The sequence below is a fragment of the Alligator mississippiensis genome, chromosome 2, assembly GCF_030867095.1.
Source record: "Alligator mississippiensis isolate rAllMis1 chromosome 2, rAllMis1, whole genome shotgun sequence".
NCBI lineage: Eukaryota > Metazoa > Chordata > Crocodylia > Alligatoridae > Alligator > Alligator mississippiensis.
In genome coordinates, this window is record NC_081825.1 from 96958708 (window position 1) to 96979246 (window position 20539).

Genomic DNA, 20539 nt, shown 5'->3' on the forward strand with positions numbered 1-20539 from the left:
TATACTCCTCTGTTGAAACAGGTTAAGTCAGCCACAGTGTCTTAAAAATGCATCTTTTTTGTTGTTGTTCAAAGCACTGGTAGAGTTTTGATCAGGAATATGAAAGCTGAGGCAGCTGTTCTTTGGAATATGGTCACACAGAGCTGTGGGAGGGGGGAGGGAATGAGGAGAGGAAGCAGTGCTGGAGAAGATAACTTCTTGGGAATTTTCACTGGTTTTTAGAAGTTACAGACTGCATTTTTAGCTGAAGTCAAAGAGACCCAGAGCTTATGGTTAGTGCTATTTACTTACAGCCACTTAAAATGAAGAACACAAATAAAGACAAATGAGGTAGTATTACTAGTTGCTTAATGTTGGACAAAACACAGACACTTGAGGAGTTAATTAGCTTAGTCTCAAATTTGATTACACAAGAAAGTAAAAGTATGATTGTAGCACCACATGCCAGTGGATGCGTGCCAGCTCAATCTAGCATGGGTAACAGCAGCAGTAGGGATACAATGGTACAGGTGTTAGCAAATACTAGCAAACAAAGTGCATGCCCAGGCCCTAGAGCAGGGGTGAGCAAAATGCATCCTGCCAGGCCATTCTATCCAGCCCACGGGGCCCCTAAATATTAATTTTCTAATTTTTTTTATCTGCCCGTGGCTGCCTGTCACGCAGCTCTTGATAGCTTGCCAAAACTCAGTAAGCAGCCCTCCACCCAAAATAATTGCCTGCCCCTGCCATAGACAGCATGCATTCTTCCAGCATACACAAGATTTTGCTGTTGTAACTTCACTGCTATTGTTACTAACCCTACTTGAATCAAGTAAGCATGTTGTTCACTAGCATGCTGCAATCGCAATTTCATTTTGCTGGATGGACATACCCTAAAGCAAGCGCCAAATGCCTGTTTGATGCAGTCTGCCACCCAGGACCGCCCCTTTGAAATGGCCTTTCAGAATGATATGTGAGGAACCCCCTTCCCTAAAGAGACAGGCAAACAACAGAATGCACCAAGAAACCTGAAGGAGGAAATACCATATTTTCTTGTGTACAACATGTACTTCCCCCCCCAAAAAATTAGCTTTCCAAAATTCAGGTCTATGTTAAGTGGGGAAGCTGTTTTCTTCGCTGGAAAAGAAGCAAGCCTGGATACACTGTGCATGCCAATAGAACAATAGCCATAATAGCACATATGAATGGACTATTGGTATATCTGGTATTAGCACTGCTAGATACAAAGTCAAGATCACGCCGAGTTTGCTAATTCAACACCTCAATACTTTACTGATATTTTGGTGTAGCTCATTAATTCAAAAAGTATCTTAAAAAACCAAGAGAGAGCATCTGACATGTGCAGGCAGGATGGTACACACAAGAGATCACATTTCATATGCAGTAACCCATACCAGGGAAGTCACTGCTTCCATTCCCTACCTGGCTGCTACACCCAGAAGCCACAGAGCAACTTTTGAGTTTCTTTAGAAAACAGAAGTCAGGTTAAAAGCTCGCTGTTCAGCTCCCTAACAAATACCTGCGCTGGGCCTGATGGCGACAAGTAGACTGAAAGAAAGAAAGTAAAGGTTTGTAACGCCTCAGCTAGGCACCAGAAGGAGAACATGACTAAGGTGAGTCACAGATGCCTCTCTGTATGTGACAGTTTTTTCACTGATAAGTCACTAGGCTTCCCACTACAATGTCTTCAAGCAATGGGAACATACCTCCTCTTCTACTATTTCCAACCTGCTGGTATTCATGGGATTAATATGCATGTAATAGGGTTATATCAACACAAACAAGTCCTAATTCCTGCCTTTTAAAATATGATTATTCCTGTACTGACACAGCAGCATAAGATCAACATGCTTCATAGCTGCTGAGAAGATGCAACTTGGGAGTCAATTTGGGAGTGGGTGGAGGCCCCAAAATGCCATGTTGCCTTTAGGTCTAAGGAGAATAAGAAAAAATATGCCTCTTTCAAAAGATGATCTTCCATCACCAAAAAAGTGACACTACCCTGTTTAACAATCAGATGTTATCAAAGGGAATTGGACAACATGGAATGGAAAGGTGGGAAAAGTGAGGTCAAAGTCAGCCAGAAACCCAAGCAATAGAACAGTGAGAAATTTCCCAAATTACAGACTAATACTAATAATCATTAATGTTCTTTTTCAGCTATCCATGTACACACACACACACACACACACACACACACACACACTACTAACCTTATGGAGTGCAGGAGCCATTACTGGCACCAGGAACCCATTGTAAATGTAATTCACAAGCTGGTTACGAATTAAGGGATGTGCCACCTAAAAAATAAATCTAGTGTCATGATAAACTGCATTTGAACCATCCCACTTGTCTTCAAAGGAACAGTTCTCAGGAAAGATTCTTAAAACAGAATATCATTAATCATTATCAAAACCATCTGCCTAGTTCAACAAGATTCACTGAATTTGTTCTTTTCACTGGTGCTTGTTTTGGGCATTTTAAGGATTTTCTCCTTTATCAATTAAGAGCACAAACTACTTTTAAGGAATAACCAAATTCCAAGAGCAGAGTTTTTCCCATATATTTCAATCTCCTGGCTGCTGACAAAGATGAATGGATGAACAATGTGTTGTGCATACCCATGAACCTAAACAGAACTAGCCAGTTTAAAATGTAGCTCTGTCAGCCTTGACAGGGTCACTTTAAAGCCAATATGCCAATTAACTTGCAGTGTTAGAACAAGAAACAAACAAATGCAAAATGGAAATTTGTATATTTTAAGGACTACATTTAACTGGCAGCATTCTCACTCTGCTGGTCACACAGTCCCTCTACCTGCCTCCCCCCCAAGCTTTTGCATAAGCACTGCTCACCAGGCCAGTTAAATGCTTTAAAACACACATTAACTAGAGGAAAAAATATTACAAACTAAAATGCAAAAAGATACTGCCTACTTTTTAGAACATAGCATTTTGTTTTTAAAGACAGTAAAACCACCTATTTTGACCTTGCATTTTAAAAGTTAAGCCTGACTTATGATGTATTCTTCACTGCTATAAAATTTTACATGCTTGAACTATGTTCCTTATATACATATATAAGGAACTGGAAAAAAAAAAGAGTTTACAGCAGTATATATATATATGCATACTATTTTACATCTATAAAGGCAGAGATACTTTCTGGCCACAAATAAGATCCCTTTCTTACGCATGTGCTCAACCCTTCTCAAACCAGAGAGAGACATTGCTACAGCAGTGTTGCCTACCCTTCCTTCCAGTAATTCATAGCATAGGGAGGTGTCACAGAGAGGAAGGAGTCCTGACACTAGTATGCTTTACTCACCAGCCAGAATAGCTAGCCTAACACAGAATAAACCAAGAGCAGAAACAACTTATTCCCTGCCCCAGAACAAGGAGGGATTAGTGACTAAATCACAATACACTCTCTGATCTGCTTGTAGGATGGTTAAATGATGGTTCCTCTCTCTCTCTCTTATTGAAGGTAAATTGATAGGATAAAAATATATAGCATACTGACTATGCATACATCTATGCATCCCTTAAAACGACTGAATTTAATTTAAAATAGATTTAAAATTATATGGTCTTCTTTCCTTTCCTATCAGTTATGGCCTTCAACTTAATGAAAGAGAAGTATCAAGTAACAGTATCAGAGACTATAAACTCTCCTGAAGAAGTGTTCTGTATAGATATAAAATTGATTTTGATGTACATGCATTAGAAAGCCTATATTGTGCAGCTTTGAACATAAAACTACTATTAATTCTACTATGTTGGTTTTAAAAATGATAAATATATCTTCACGTGTTTCAAAAAATAATTGGCTATTTTACTGTACTTTGCATACACACCCTCTTAAATAAAAAGATTACACAAAGTAAAATATGGCCAGCTTCACCACTGTTATTAAGATCACTTTCTTATCCAAATAAATCTATAGAAGTAACAGGAGTTATATTTTACTCAAAACACTTGCTGTAGAAGCGTTCGATAGCCTCAAAAGGATATAAAATCTGATTATCTTTAGACTGGAGACAAAAGTAACAAGAAATCAAAGGAGAAAAAGAATCTAATCAAGGAAGTAGTCAAGAATAGAGAATTATTCTAAGCAGGCCAGTTTTGAAGTGAATTAAATTTGTGTGAAGAAGATACTTAACTCCCTCTAAATTCAGCAAGGATGACAACATTCTTTACATAAGACACATCATTAGCCAAAATAAAGTATTTTTTCTTTGTAGTCTAAAAATCTTGATGTAAAAGATGAGATAATTCTTCACTACTCAAGTAGATAAAACTACCTTTTCATCAAATACACATTTCCTTTTAATATGTGGGTATTTAAAATGCAATCAACTATTTTAAAGGAGGAAAAGTCTCCCAATTACTTGAGATAATGATACAAAAACTGTGTACTTACATTTTATTAATTAAAAATATTTGGCCACTTGAAAACCAAACATGTTACTTATTCTGGCTGTAAAGATGAATCAACAACTCTTCTTTTATAAAAGGCTCTTAAACTAAGCTAAATCAAGGGGAAATTTGTCCTGTTGAAAAATTAGGCACATCCTTTAAAAAGGCTTTGAATATACAGTTTAACTAATACTTCAAAAAGGACAATCTGACACTGTGACCTACCTGTATTACTGCATTGCAAAATTCTAAGGAATTCATGAACTGGACAAGAGCTGGGGATAAAAGCCAGTCATCTTTCTGCAGACAGTGCCATTCTTCTCCTTTTTCTTCCAGCTTTGTAGGCAAAGACGAATAGAGGCCACTCAGTCCTGTTGCAAGCACCTGCATTTAGAAACAATGAAGAATGAACAATGTTTTCCTCCAACAGTTTAATCCATCTGCTTAAAATAATATTCTTGTGCAAACAAAACATTTCTTCTATGAGTTTCAGTAACACTTACTAAAAATATTACAAAAAAGGGAAGAGATGAGTGTTAAAGTGACAGCAGAAAACAATTTTAAAGCTCCTCTATTTTTAAAAGCTGCTACTTAAGGGAAACTGCTTGAGAAAAAGGTCACCTTACAGCCTTAATTGGCAAATCACCTTTTTATGCTTGTAAAATAGTTTTACACCTGCTCAATTCCTTCCTGCTTCTCCATTCTAGCATTAGTCCCTGCATGTGCTCCAACATCTGGTGCAACACAGAAGCATCAGTCACTGCTTTCAGAGCTTCATAACTGTGATTAGTTTCTGTCCTTATTTAGGGTTTCTACTTTGCTGTTATAGATGCCCTCTATAAAAACAGGGCCATTATCAAATTGGGAAGTGTAAGGAAAACCATTACATCAATAACACTACACTCAACTTCATTTAGGCCAGGTATAGACATTACACTCGTAACCGGTATAAGTGATTGGAATCCGGTCTATACCCTTAAACAGAGCAGAAGTTAAGGTGCATCCAGACTAATTTAAAAAAAAGCAGCCCCCCCGCAAAAAAAGGCAAAAGTGCATTCTGTTCACTACAGATCTAAACTACGCTGCTTATAGAAAACTGTGTAACTTAGATCAATTCTGCTTTGGGCTTTTCAAATGTCTGTACCTAGCCTCAGGCATCAGACATGGTGCTTTTCAATCCCTATGCTTTGGGGACCCACTGGTGTGAAATGTAATAAGGAAAATGCTTATTCTTAACCGCTAAATGTTTTATTTATCAGTATGTGAAGAAGAGGTAGTCTTAGAAAATTTATAGGCATTGTTTCCAATGATACTGAAGCACTTTGATTTAGAACATGCTACACAAGTATAACACTGTAGCTTTTATAATTGCAAACTTAAGGGAAAAAAATTCTTACGAGGTTTTAAAATGTTATTGCATTTTTAAAGTAATTAGCAGTTTCAGGAGGGTTTTTTTCAAAGCTACCAAAGCAGATAGGGTTTTTTCAGATGTTATCTCCAATTTTTCTTCTTTTTCATGATTTTGTACAAATTCTGAGATTCTTTTTAAAATCAGGGTTCCCTTTAATGTGGTCCTTAGGACTAAAATATAAGGAAACCTTCATACAACAGATTCCTGCAAGGAATTTCCCTGCTCTCCACAAACAGCCACTTGACCCTTATAATGCGAGAGGGTCAGAGCCCGGCTGAAAAGCAAGTGGCTTTATCTATTACAAAATGAATGGTCGTCACAGTCAAGGACAGAGACCAAAAGTTCATTTTAAGTTCTGATGGTGCGCTATTATAACCAACCACAATTGCTAACTTACCCTAGAGAACAAAAGCTGTATCCCTGAATGCCCTCTGTTCCTAAAACTATATAACTATAAAAGATAGATTTCTGTGACAGGCATAATTATGCAAGATATAAAAAGGGGGCTTTAGGACTTAATGGATATAATATGGTGAGTCACTTTTTACAGAAATAAAGAGATTCAGGGTGCACACTAAAGAGCTGAAAGCTAGAGTAAGAGTAGTTACAACAGCTGCTCAAGTTACTATTTTTATAATCATGTACTTCTATGCCAGGATGATTTAAAACAAAAATATTAAGTAAAACAAAAACGGAGCCTATACAAATGTTTGAATTTTCAGTGGCTGTAGTCAGCATAGTTAAGCACTATTCTCAATGAAGGTGTTGGTACTGCTTTTCCTGCAGAAGATCCTTCAGAAAAAAACCAGTTTAAATGTTTGTTTGACACTAAGAAGTCTCAGGTTCAGATCCTAAGTGTGACTTGCATTTCTTCAAACCATAATGAATTTGGGGAAAAAGGACATTACTGTTTCCTAGGAGGAAGTGCAAGAACATTTTTATTTCTGTGCACAGAAGCTAGATTAGCAAGAGATTTAATTTGCATATGAAATGGATTCTCTATGGCACATTTGCCTTAAATGCACAAATCAGACTTGGCCAACACTGAGAAGTTTTATTGTATTGAACATTATTAGATAACAGATTTTACCTTGCCTATGTGTCCTAGACTGGCCATCGGGATGCACCTGCTCATTTATAAAACTATACTTACGCGCCCCTAAATTATAAAGTGGCCATATTTTCAGAATACTAACTACAGCTTTCACTGAAACACAATGCCTACCAGTTGAATGCTAGATTGACAATGAACCTTCAACCTCATGCTGCACGATAACAGAATAGTGAACTCCATTGGAGTGGGTTATTTCTTACATGAATCTGGTTTGCTGGAGTTACTTGAAGAGTTCTGAAAAAAAGCGGAGACCTTAAAAACATTTATTTGTGTTATGCAATGTAGGATTTTTATTTGGTTCACAAACAATTCAACCATGAAATTTCTTTAATAGCTTTTAAAAGTAGAAACATTGTTGGAGATGATTTCCCTCGTTTATTTAACCAAAATAGATTGATGATTTTTACTTCATGGCTATAGTTTAAACATGACTTCAGCTAGGAATTAATATTTAAATGTACATGCTTGGCACCAGTTAATTCAAAGGCAAAAGTAGATTCTACCACTTTCCTTAGAAAACGGGAAGGAAGGAAGCCTTTGAATCCATTCCTTGCCTATGTGTCTGAATAAAATGCTGGATCCTAGGCAAAAGGGATCTGTGGCCAGGTTGCGATCTCAGTTCTCACGTTATTGATCTACTGTGACACTGATGACGCCCATGGAGTATACAGAGCAAAATCTGGCCCTCAGAGTCAGTCACATGTGAACTCAAAGTAGATTTAATGATCATGGACAAATTCTATAGGTTTGCATTATATTTTATTATAGACTTGGGGGCTTAGTCTCATTACTTTTCAAAAAATCTGATTTTAACACACTCTGACAATCATTCTAATTAGGAAGGCTTTTTGTCAATTGCAGTTCCCTGCTGTTTGGAGGTTAATATAGTTGGCTTTTATCTTCAGAGTAAAAAAGCCTGTTTTCTTTCAATTAATTGACAGATGTAATTATAGAAGTTATAGTATAGATCCAATAATGGTATCTATCTAGGGGGACAATTTAAAATAAAGCTCAATATTCTTTAGCAGTATCTGCTTAAATGAGGTCAACCAGAGCCTCTCAGTACAAGACTGTTTCATTATCTGCCAGGTATGGCGCAGCATTTGGAATTATACAAAGGAATCTTCACGAGTTAAAAAGTTGGTCTTGGAGCCTGCTGTAAAACACTTGGATGGTGTGGCCCTGCTCCCTAAGGAATTTGCAGGTTTGGAGTTGAGGGTGATACCAAAGGGCCTATGGAAGTTAGTTCAATATAAAAATGAATTGGCTTCCCATGAGCAATACTGCAACTGGTATACAGCTGAGGAGAAGGCAAAAAAGATGAAGATCCTTGTGCAAACCTGGCTTCTCCAACCAAATACTGAATTCAGGATTTCAAAGCAATGAGGAAAAACTGAAGTGAAAAAGAGGCATTCTGTTTTGTTTCTTAAAACCATGGTTTTACCCTTTTATGCTCTTAGAGGTTGGCTTGGGTCTCCAACAGAAGCAAAAACGTATCTTTGAAGTAATCCTATCTACTAAGAACTAATGTACGTACCTTGTTTCCCTGGCTACAGGAGGACTCAAACAATAAAAAGATGGCTTGCAACACTCTCTCTGACCAGGTTTTTCAGAAATATAGTGCTTTTGCAGGCTGTACCCCGGTGTTATTTTTCCTTCTGTGTCTGTTTTTGTAGTGCTTCACCCGACAGTTGCTCTTCCAGTCAAACCCAACAATCCCCACTGCTGAACACAACAATTCCCAGGTAGCTGCTTCTCCCATACAATTACATTTCTGGGGCAGGCCTAAACGTGACTTTGTTTCAGGGTTGGTGACATGTTCATGTTACATTTTACAACAGAGGCCTCTACCTCAATCTTAAGTGAAGGGTATGAGATACACCTATTGGCCTCAATCACATTTCAACAAACCCAAAAGGACAGCAAAACTCCTGTCCTCATCCGAGGCAGCTGGTCCATGTGGCTAGTAGGAAGCCAATAACAATATACTGCCCTCTAAATGTTTGGCACATGAGATCTTATTTCACTTCAGGATTGTTCAGATCAAGTAAACTACTAACCTGTAGTAGTCCTGTAAACCACTGTTCCCAGATTTCTTGAACTGGAGTATTTTACCATATTTACCTGTATCCAAGATGACTTTGAATTTAAGATGACGCCCTGCCCCCATAATTAGATTCTATACATGGAAATTTTTTTGTTTGTTATAATTTTTCAGGTATAGAATCTAATTATTGGAAGGTTGTCTTACATTCATCTCCTCACTGCTGCAGCAGGGAAAACAGCAATAGTGGGGTAAGCAGTGAGGGAATCAAGTGCTGCTTGCCCCTCCACCACACCTGCGCCTACAGCCCCTACTAGCACCTGTCACCCCCTCCCATCCCATGTTGCCTGCACCCCTGGCACCTGCCCCTTCCACCACTGGCCTCCCCAGGACCTGCCTCCTCCAAAACATGCCCCCCATTTGCCTCTGTACCTTTCCCCTCATCTACTTCCCTGCACTGCCACTTGCCCTCCAGTTCTGGCCCTGCCTCTAACCTTACTCCAATCCAGGGCATGGAGCACATGGTCACTCCAGCCCCCACACAGCCCAAAACAGCAGTAGTTGCGGCAGCATTAGCTCTGGCCCCAGCCCTGTAGCTCCTGCCATCATTGCCAGTACGGTATGGGCTGGAGTGACCATGTACTCCATGCCCCTGGCCAGAATGGGGCTGGAGCTGGAAGGTAGTAGGAAGGCAGTAGCTGCTGCTTTAGTTCCAACCACAAGCTTAGGTTGGGGCCAGAGTCCGAGCCATAGCAGTTGCCTGCCTCCCACCTGTACTTGAATCCAAGATAAGGGGCTTTCCCCCTCCCCATGTTAAATGGGGTGGGGGGAACCTCAGCTTGATTCAAGTAAATAAGGTATATGGATGATAAAGCCACCAAATACATTTTGCTGATCAGAACAAAAGGACTAGATAACTTGACCCCTACACCTGGTGAATAATAGGACCCTGCAGCCCAGGCACCAATTCTGTGGCTGCAGCAGCTGTGAGCACACCTCTGGGCGCATGGCTAGGAAGGGGTCTGGGGCAGCACAATGCTGGCTTCTCCTCCGGTGGCACATGTGCAGCTGCTGCCACCATAGAACTGGTGCTGGTAGGGCAGAACCCAGCACAACTGTTTGCAGCCTTCCAGCCGCCTGCTACAGCTGCCCAGAGCCCGGGCCGGCTGTGGAAGGCAGCCAAGAGGCTGCAAACAGCTGCACTAGGCTCCAGAGCCCTGGCACCAGCCCCATGGTGGCAGCAGGTGCATGCATGGCTCACAGCACATGGAGGGGAAGCAACTGGGGCAGCGCAACCCCAGCCCCTCCCCTGCCAACCATCCAGAGGTACGCATGTAGCCACTGCCAGCAATGAGAATCAGACCCCTTGCGGCTTCCCCATCTCTGGAACGCCCAGTTGAGGAATGGGTGCAGGCTGGGTGATTTTGGCACTCTGGCCAAAAACACTGCTAACCCTAGAGTGAGACTGCTCTGTTCTTATTTGGTTCTGGCCTAAGAAACAATGAAAAATGTCATATTATATTGTTACACATAATACAGGAACAACAACAACCATTTCTATGCACCACCCGTTCATTCATTTTAAAATTCTTTGAAATCTCCGTATCCCACATTATTATAATATCCACATTATACAGACAGCGGAATAAAGATCACAGGGCAGGCCTCCAAGATGGACACAGAAATACACAATTTAATTGTGAAGGCTTTGTGGGAATTCTGTACCATGGAAGCAACATAGCTTGGCTGGGATTGTTGTGAACATGACCCCACCATTCTCACTTGCAAACTCCCAACCCAGAAATATGGTTGTAAAGAAGTTCTAGGACAAGGGTGGCCAACTGATGGTTTGTGTGACAGAATGCCATTACAGTATCTCCCCAAACTCTACTATAAGGCTTATTACCTGTTTATCATTCCGGTTGCTAAACAACCAGCTCTGCCTAGTGACCTAACCTCGTGGCACAGGGGTAGTAGCCCCAGAGATGTATGAGTAGACCAGTAATGCTTTTTAAAATTGGTTGGTTAGCCTTAAACAACACTGGCCCTGATTGGATCTGGAGGGTGTGGTCAGGAAATTTAATATTTAAGAGCCCCTTCTTCCTGAAGGAAAAGGAAGGAACCATTGGTCAGGAATATGCGAGTAATTAACCAGGCAGAGAGATGGGGATCTCTCTGGAAACTCACTGACTCGGTGAACTGCTTGTCTCCATAGCAAAGCATAATCAGCCTCTGGATGATACCTGTGGGTAACTTAACTGAAACGTACCTAGATATATAGTTTACTGTGATATAGATGCATGCTCAACAGCTACTTAGCCACACTGTTTGCTCTGTGGCTGTTCTTTGATTTTTCTCTAACCTGTACCCTTCCCCAAGTCTTCCTTCTTTAACCAATAAAGTTCTCCACCGTTCATAGCATGGTGGACTGGCTGGGAGAGGTCCTGGATTATGCCTTCGTGCACCCTTGGTCTGGCTGACTAAGGGAGGCTACTTTTTGGTGCTTCAGACTAAAGGAACACCCCAAGTTCTCAGAGGTTAAGCACCCTCTAGGTCTACAGTGCCTGTGTACCCCAGGGGGCACAGGGCTGAAAACAGACCAGATCCCCTGGGTGGTGGCAGCGGTACCCCCGGGCCTGCAGGTGTGCTCCAGAAAGGGGGTCAGCTGGATATGAGGTGCCCCAGGAAAGACTTGGAGCCTGGAAGTGGTCAGGGGCAGTGAAATAAGTGTCTCAGTGCAGGAGTGCCCCCTACTGGCCCACCACAGTATGCATGCTACAAGTGGCATAAGCAGCCTCCATATGTGGCATGAAGAAGATCGAGGAGAGGACAGGCAGCACAGCAGCAGATCAGGTAGGGGAAAAGGGATTGGATTGGCAGTCAGGAAAGATGTGGCATTCCATTTGCAGCACACCTGCCAAAAAGGTTGGCCCCCACTGCTCTAGGGTCATCCCCAGCTGCTGCCAGAAACAGAGCTCCACCAATGGCAGCAGAAGGATATTGGACCATGTTGGTGGGGTCCATAAGCAGCAGAAGGGGAGTGCTAATGGGGCTCAGCCCCCTCCAAACACAGAGCTGCAGCAGGCATTGCCTTAAGGCAACTCAGCTCCAGGGTCCTGCAGCAGAGGGGGAGAGGCAGGTATGCTGAGCTACCCTGTGCACTCACAGCCAGAATCACAGCCATCCCAGCAGCAGGCAGGTAAGTTTCTTTTAATCTGTTTTTTTTTGTTTTTTTTTTTTATTTCCATGGGCTTGGGGGAAGGCAGATCAAGACCCGCACAGTGCAGGAAAGAGTGGAGTAGGGGAAGGGCGAATCATTCACCCCTGCCCCTGGCCCGCTCCCTCCTGCACCTTGCAGATTGTCCCATGACCTGGCCTGGCCAGGGCCCAACTCTCCATGAACGGGGTCCCAGCCCGCCTGGGACATGGGACAATCAGAGCCCAGCACCTCCTCTGGAGGCACAGCGCCATGCAGCCAAGGGGGGAGGGCATATGGCCCCCCAATCTTTGCACAGGCGAGGGCAGGCCACAGCTGTGACCTGGGCTCAGCTTCTGCTCCATGCCTTGCCACTGCCACTTTGAAAGCAGCGGGCACTGCCGTGTACCTCAGTGCCTGGCCCGCCCAGCAGTGGGATGCACATGGCGGTGCCCACCCATGGCTGGTGCGGCATCCAGGGCTGACACGGTCAGGGCCAGGAGGTGGCCAGGGCGGCGCAGTGTGGGCAATGCCGCTCCCTCCCCTTGGCTCTTTCCCCTCCCCCCAGACTTTCCCATGGGGGAGGTGTGTGCACTCGCACGCTCAGTGGCCCCCTCCCCCCCCCATTTGTTTTTTCTTCCTTCACCTATGGTGGGGTGTGTTTTAGACCATCCTGGCTGGGACACGCTGCTGCTGCACACAAACATAGATGGTTCCTTGCATCTCCTTACTCCAACATCCACAAGGACAGAATCTGAAGGACTGATGTGGTTTCCTGCATTAATTTTTAGAATCCCTGACTTAAGCAAAAGCTAGTTCATGAAAAAGGAGAGGGGTAGGGAAAAAAAAAAAAAAAGTGACAAAATTAAAAGTTGCAGAAAGATAGGAAGTTGGGGGGGGGGGGGGGGGGGGGGGGGGGGGGACACACGACAATGACAACTTACCGGGCAAAAATATGTGTTTTCTACTATGTGATTTGCAACAACATTATTCTCTGCAGACAGGGCCATTATGAAGAGCAAAGCATCACGAGCCTGCTGGCCTACTGTTCCTTCTCGATGAATGAAAGGAATCAAAAGGGAAAAAATGAGGAAGTTGGCTGCTCCTTGGTCTTCACTGGTGTGGAAAAACAGTTCCAAAATGGAGGGATCTTTGGCTATGATGGAGCAGAGTTGGTTCAGCAGGACAACCAGCTCCACCTCCACATCTGGTGTGGCTGTTCCTGAGCAAGAGCTCAGCAGCATCATCAAAGGCTTCAGAATTGGCTTGTGGTGCAGCAAAGGCTGATGGGACTGCATGACCAGCATCTCATACATCTTTAGCTGTTCAATTTTTGTCTCATCAGTGAACTCCCGCCTCAGGCTCCAAAGGAAGAGCTTCTCCATGATGTTCTCTGTGACCACAAACTCCAGGATGGGCCCCATTGAGGCATCCTTTCCTTGCTCCTCAATTAATAAGAAGAGCATATGCTCCACATAATTCTGCACAGTGCTGGCCTCATCAGGTGGGATCGCCCCATATTTTGCCTGAGTGTTTTTCAAAGGGTCATGCTTCTCTAAGATTTTCACAACCTAAACAGAACCCAAATAAACATCTATCATCTGAGTGTACAGAGGATTAAAGACAGAAGTAACATCTTTTACTTTTTCATGCTTTAAGGTTTTTTTTCCCCACAGGTGATAAAAGAAAAAGTCTGACTTTAAAATCTTTATGCTTTGCACGTATTTGGGACAACACTGTGATGCACTTACATTGAGAGGTACACTATTCACAAGTCATCTTACTGTTGCAGATTTGGGATTTATTGAAGCGTGGATGAGCTAGGCTCTACTGTAGTTTAAAAATTAAGTTTCACTAATATTTTAAAACAAATTTCATTTGGTATGATAGAGGTCCAAAGTCAAAGGCTCTACTCCCAGTACAAAATGTAGTCAATTCAGCAGCACCAAATGAGATTCATTCTAGAGTACTCAAGAAATCAGCTATTTTCTTTGAGAACTCATGCAGGTCAGGCAAGATCCTGGAAGACTTGCAAAGGGCCAATAATAGTGCCTATCTTTTAAAAAAAAGAAAAAGAAAGATTCAAATTATGGATTGACCAGTCTAACATCAATTCCCAATAAAATTTTGGGGCATATCATTAAAAAATCTATTTCTAAGCACCTAGAAGATAATAAGGTAATCAGGAAGAGCCCATATGGATTTGTCAAGCACAAGTCGTGCTTGACCAATCTGATTTCCTTCTACAGCAGGTGATGGGCTTTGTAGATAGGGGAAAGCAGTGCCTGCAATATACGTCGACTTTAGTGAGGTTTTCAACATGGCCTCCCATGACAGTCTCATTCATAACCTAAGGAAATACTGTCTAGATTAAAGTAATTTAAGGTCACAGGATCACAGGAATGTAGAGCTGGAAGGGATCTACTCCAGCCCCCTGCTCAAGGCCAGAGCATTCCTGACTAGACCATCTCAGCTAGACAGATACATAACTGGTTAGATCATTATGCTCATAAAAAGCTCATTAATGGATCTATGTCCAACTGGGAGGAGACATCAAGTAGAATTTCATAAAAATATGCCCTGGGTTCTGTTCTTGGAGAATGGGATTAAGTGCACATTCAATAAATCTGCAGATGACACTAAACTGGGTAGAGTTGTAGACACTTTATCAAGATCAATCTGAATTCTAATCCTCCCCTCTAATCTGGAAAATGATCCAAAATCGAGTGAAATTAAGCAAGGACAAGGGGAAAGTTCTGACTTAGGATGGAACAATACAAATACAATGGGGAATAACTGGTTAGGCTGCAGTACTGAAGCAAAGGATCAGGTGATTATAGTGGACCACAAACCAAGTCAAACTGTGTTACTGCTGCAAAAAACTCATTAAAACTTGAAAGTGGTAAAAGAATTGTGATTGGCTGAAAAGACCACTTTTGCCAAAGTAATGACCAGATCCTGCAAGGTTCTGAGCATTCTATTTTTCCAACAGTTGAAGGCACTCAGTAAGTATCTTACACAGTCATGTTTTAAGTGAGATAAAGTGGCCACTACGGCATGTACCTTCTTATGGGTATTCAACAGAGCAAACATGAACTACTATCACAACACCCTGCCCTCTGGACTAACACACAATATCCACGGCACCCCAAGCAGAAGGAGTACAGTCAGTACAGCCTGCTCTCCTAGAGAGAACAGAATAGAGTTCACCTTTATTTTCACCCCTGTCAAGGCTGAATACTGCAAAAATGCAGAATAGTGACAGCTCTCCTCCAGTAATGGTGCCACTGAGGAGTTATGGAAAAGTGTGCATCTAGAGATCAACCACCAGGTGGCTCATCGAACCCTACAACAAAATGTCAAGGGCAGCAGCAGCCTCATTCAGTTCCCTTCTTCAGTAACAATAGAATAGAAACAGCATGAGCTAGGGCTAGAAGAGTGCCTGGTAGGGTCAGAAGCCATTAACAATAACATTTATATTCTATCATGCTAAGCTTAGAACAAAGAGTCCTAGCTCTGCCCCTGCAACATGCAAACAGAAAATCATAGTTGATTAACAGTATGTAACAGCTGTATGTAGCTTTTCACTCATACATTTAAAAATTACAAAAAAGGTTGGTAAGCATGAAACACAAAAGCAAACTAAGGGGCAAAAAGTGATTTCCCAATATCTCAGTGAGTCACTGAGAACTATGCAAAATATGGAAACAGAATCTAGCTTTCCCAGTTTGAGGCCCCTGGCAGACATTCAATTAAAGGCGTGATGGAATCTGATCCATGATCCCACGAACCGCACCTCCTGCAATGCTACGCATGTATGGCTGGAAGCTTGACTGTGGGATTAAGGATCAGATCCTAATCACACTATTACTGGTGTGGGGCAAGCCTGGAATCAAGACCCCAGACTCCCCCTGCACTAGCAAGTAGCAAGCTAGGTGCCCAGTGTGCCCAGCCTGGAGCACCAGTCAGCTGATCACCACTCCCAGCCTCAGCCACAAACAGGAACCCTTAACTCTGGTGCACCCCTGAAGCTTGAATCCCTCATCAGCTGATCAGCCTGGCCACATGTTCAATTTAAGGTGTGACGAGAAGCAACCACAAAGTTATTACACATATTCTGTGTAATGACTTTATGGCTTATTCCCTGTTTTATCACACCATTAATTGCATGAATGTGTGGCCAGACTACTACTTACAATGTGATTAACTGCTTAATCATGTCTTAAATGTAATGTCTGCCAGGGTGCTCAGTGATAGATCAGGAAGGAACAGGAACACTACTTCTCTGTCATAAATTTGGGTTGAACAATGGGTGGATTAGTAAGGTCTTCCTGTACTTCAATGACTGGCTTATGCTATTATTTTAAATATATTTCACTATCAGCAGATAAATTGAACATGAAAGACTTGCATTTGTTATGTGCTATGTTATCTTATCCTTCTTTGTTTTGGGTGGATTCCCATCAATGCAACCTCAAGCATTATTCAATTATTATTACCTGTGCCCAGTGTGTTTTAAACACGATCATGCATGTTTCTGGGTCAACCCCCTGCAGGCTCAGAGCCTGCTGGTTCTTGCGGCTCCTGGTACCTGAGGACATCATTAGTTCTCTGAAGATCAGTCCTGCTAAGCCATATTCAATTTCTATCGAAAACTCTGGAGTTGGTCATCACGGTTCAGCATCGCAGTGAGATGGATCTCTCTTTATTGTTTCTACTACTTACAGCTATCTGGTTTTAAAAAAAAACAAAACACAAACATACTTCATAACAAAGTAGCACAAAATTAAAAGAAACATCATCACATTTCCTTGAAAAGTTAGTTTGAGTTTTGAAAGTAAGGCGTAGGTTCCCATACCCCTGTACATGTCAACCAGCACTCTATTCCTCTGACAATCCTGCTGGAAGTGAATATGACATCCTCCTCCATTAAGTCTTTCTTAGTATCTAACAAGTTTCTGTAACAAAGCAGAAGGAGGGAGAGGGGGGACAGGTGGGGGGCATGCAAAAATAAAACCACCAGAGCTGTCCCATGTGGTGCCACTGCCCAGGACACAGAGCTGCCCTGTTACACCTCTGCACTGCAGGATCTCTGCATGGATAAGGTACAAGCCATTTCTGGACTTTATGACTTTTTTTCTTTAAAATTGATCTTTTAAACCCTAGATGTTTTAATTAATAAAGGGTTAACAATGAGGATTTGGAAGACTCTCTAGAACCCTGCATGAATGAGTCTTGTTACATGTATGTAATGTTATACTAGAAACACAGAAGAAAAGTAGAAGAGGTTTGTGTATCTGCAGTCAAGCAAATTATAGTCACATCGAAAAAAAAAAATTAAGAATTAGACCAAACCTTGGACTTTCATTTTACTTCATTATTTAATGAACAAGATAGAGTAGTAAAGCAGAGTCAAACCTCTAGGGTAAACTTAAAACACGGGTCAGCAACCCCTGGCATGCGTGCCAAACATGGCACACGAGGCCATTTTGCTCAGCACGCCATGGCCAGCCCCAGCTCTGGGTAGCTGCTGGATCCTGGGCTGTTCCCAGAAGGGCTTGCAGCATCCCAGCTGCCTGCTGGGAGCAGCCTGGGCTCTGTGGCTGGCAGCAGCTACCCAGAGCCGGGGCCGGGTGCAGCCAGGAGGCTCCAAACAGCTCTACCAGGCTCCGGAGCCCCGACATCAGCTCTGTACTGGCACGTGCACCCGCACATTGGAGAGGGCAGTGGGGGAGGGGCCTGAGGCAGCACAACCCCGGTCTCTCCCCCGCTCCTGGCACAGAGCTGGTGACTGGGCTTTGGAGTCTGGCGCAGCTGTTTGTAGCCAGCCCGGGCTCTGGGCAGCTGCAGTAAGCAGCGGGCAGGCTGCAAACAGCTGCGCCGGGCTCCACAGCTCCAGCATCAGCTCTGTGCTGGCAGCGACTGCGCATGTACCTTGGGGCAGACAGCAGGGCAGTACAGCCCGCCCCAAGGTGCCCGAGCACTGCCTCAGGCCCCTCCCTGACCACCCGCTCCAACACGCAGGTGCACATGCTGGTACGGAGCTGATGCCGGGGCTCCGGAGCCCGGCACAGCTGTTTGCAGCCTCCCGGCTGCAGCCGGCCCTTGCCCCCCAGCCACAAATCCCGAGCTGGGGGGCAGGGGCATCAGGGCTGTGGGGCAAGGGCACATGCAGGGCATCCTGCCATGTTTCCCCTGCCCTCATTTTGTTTTTCTGGCATGCCAGCACTCTGGCACCTTCCAAGGTAGGCATTGTGGGGGTTTTCAACACTCCAACCAAAAAACATTGCCTACCCCTGACTTAAAACAAAGGTGGACATCTCCCAGATAGCTATGAAAAGCTTTTGAGAATACATTGTTCCCCTCAAGCACCAACATCTTGAGCAGCCATGGAAACTTCCTTTTTTCCTACAACAACCTTTTATTTTTCCAGGCCAACTTGGCTTTTAATTTAACTTAATCTTGAATCACAACAGAAAATCCCCTTGAGAACACTGAAAGAGAGAACAAATGCAATATAGGTGAGAATATATTGTGAACTGTATGTCATAATAGAAAATACAGGGTTAACCATGATTATTTATAGACTGTAGTCTGAAAAATTCTTTTCCTCTCCGTATATATTGCAACTCCAGGGCTCCTGGACCTTTATAAACTTTGTATAATATAACAGGAAATTCTCATGACATGAATTGTCACGTTCAATGCAAAACCCTTTGGCAATGCTTTAGATAATCTTTAGCAAGTTTCTTTTAAGATAAAACTCACTGCATGGAGGACAATATCTCTATTATTGTACTCCACTTGCATCCACAGAGCTCAGTTGCAAAATTTCTAGTTCAAGACCTGCCTGAAAATCGAGAGAAACATTGTTACAAGTTCAAAACTCCAGAAGTTTACAAACTAAGTTACAGGGGTTTGGGTTGTAGCCGTGTTGGTCTAAGGACATAGGCAGACAAGGTTCCTTGGGTGAATTTGATATCTTTTATTAGACCAACCCAAATAGTTGGAGAATAGTTATTAAGCAAGCTTTCGGGTTCAAAAACCCTTCATCAGGTTAAGGAAGTTTCAGCAGTTGGTGTGTGCTCTTCCTTGCCCACCCAGAAGTACTCCTTTTGGAGGTGAGGGTTGCCATCTTGGAACCAATTCCCACCTTAAATCATACAGTAAAAGCCAAACACCTACTGCAACATATTTTCATTTTATTACAAAAGATATTCCTGGAAGAGCACACACCAACTGCTGAAACTTCCTTAGCCTGATGAAGGGTTTTTGAACCCGAAAGCTTGCTTAATAACTATTCTCCAACTATTTGGGTTGGTCTAATAAAATATATCAAATTCACCCAAGGAACCTTGTCTGCCAAACTAAGTTACACACACACACACACACACACACACACACACCCTATACCCCCACAAAGAACCTCAAGATAGCAATGGCAAGAAATCAAAAGTTAGGAAATGTTTAAATTAAAAGGTGCTTGCTCTCATTTCCATCTCTTGGCCTCATACTTTATGATACTCCTTATTATATGATTACATACTAGTTTTTCACAGAACAACCCCTTCCCTGCTATATTATTCAGTGCACAGAAAAGACGCTGCCCATTTAATGAGCGGCTATTCAGTCCGTTTTCTTCTCACTGTCCTAGGCACTGGGTACCGTGCCACATTCAAACCATGCTCTTCTTCATGCTCTGTTTTTAAGGTGTGCAACACTATAGTTCCCAATTTTCTTCACACACAATTTATTTTCATAACTATCCTATGAAATGAAATAGTGTTGTTTTATAAAGAAGCTGATGCCCAAGGAAAATAAAGGCCATGAATATCCATTAATGTTAGGGTCCAACCTGAGACTTTAAAACTAGTATTAATTTCTTTGCATGGGGAGGGAAATAGAGAAGTATGTAGCATTATATAGTACTGTATATGTTGATTTTGGTTGCAGCTTTGAGTGATTAGCACTTCTATAAAGGACCTGGGTCTCAAGCAGGGCACTATGAAAACATGGAACACACATTTAATGATCACCTATAAAAAGTCTGGTTTAAGAATCCAGGTTAACATCCAGAGCCGACCTGAGCAGGGTGCAGGGCCTGGGGCAAATCAGCCCGTGCAGGGCCCCACCCCGCTCCAATCCCAGGTGCCCCAGACCTGAAGCTGCAGCTGCCATCAGTGGGGGCAGCGGGGGGTGGAGAGAGGGGTAGCGAGCGGCTGGACATGAAGCAAGCAGCGACAGTGCAGAGTCGTTGCAGCTGCTTCACCCAGCTCTGTGGGGCCCCCCCAAAGCGCAGGACCTGAGGTGGTCACCCCAATTTGCCCCTCCACCCCAGGGATGGCCCTGTTAACAT

The 20539-nt window shown here is 42.9% G+C and overlaps 1 protein-coding gene across 3 annotated transcripts in view; it reads right to left on the reverse strand.

Moving 5' to 3' along the window:
* The window catches only part of FHIP1A (FHF complex subunit HOOK interacting protein 1A), a 154330-nt gene that overhangs the window by 49542 nt on the left and 84249 nt on the right, over window positions 1-20539 (reverse strand). For 2 of the 3 annotated variants that reach the window (XM_059721978.1, XM_059721979.1), the window contains exons 3-6: window positions 16683-16914; window positions 13128-13754; window positions 4644-4802; window positions 2214-2300 (exon numbers count right to left, since the gene is read on the reverse strand). In XM_059721978.1, the coding sequence (XP_059577961.1) occupies window positions 2214-2300; window positions 4644-4802; window positions 13128-13754; window positions 16683-16787 (978 nt within the window). In that variant the 5' untranslated portion in view covers window positions 16788-16914. The remainder of the gene's footprint in view (window positions 1-2213; window positions 2301-4643; window positions 4803-13127; window positions 13755-16682; window positions 16915-20539) is intronic. The other variant, XM_059721980.1, reaches the window with a different exon arrangement.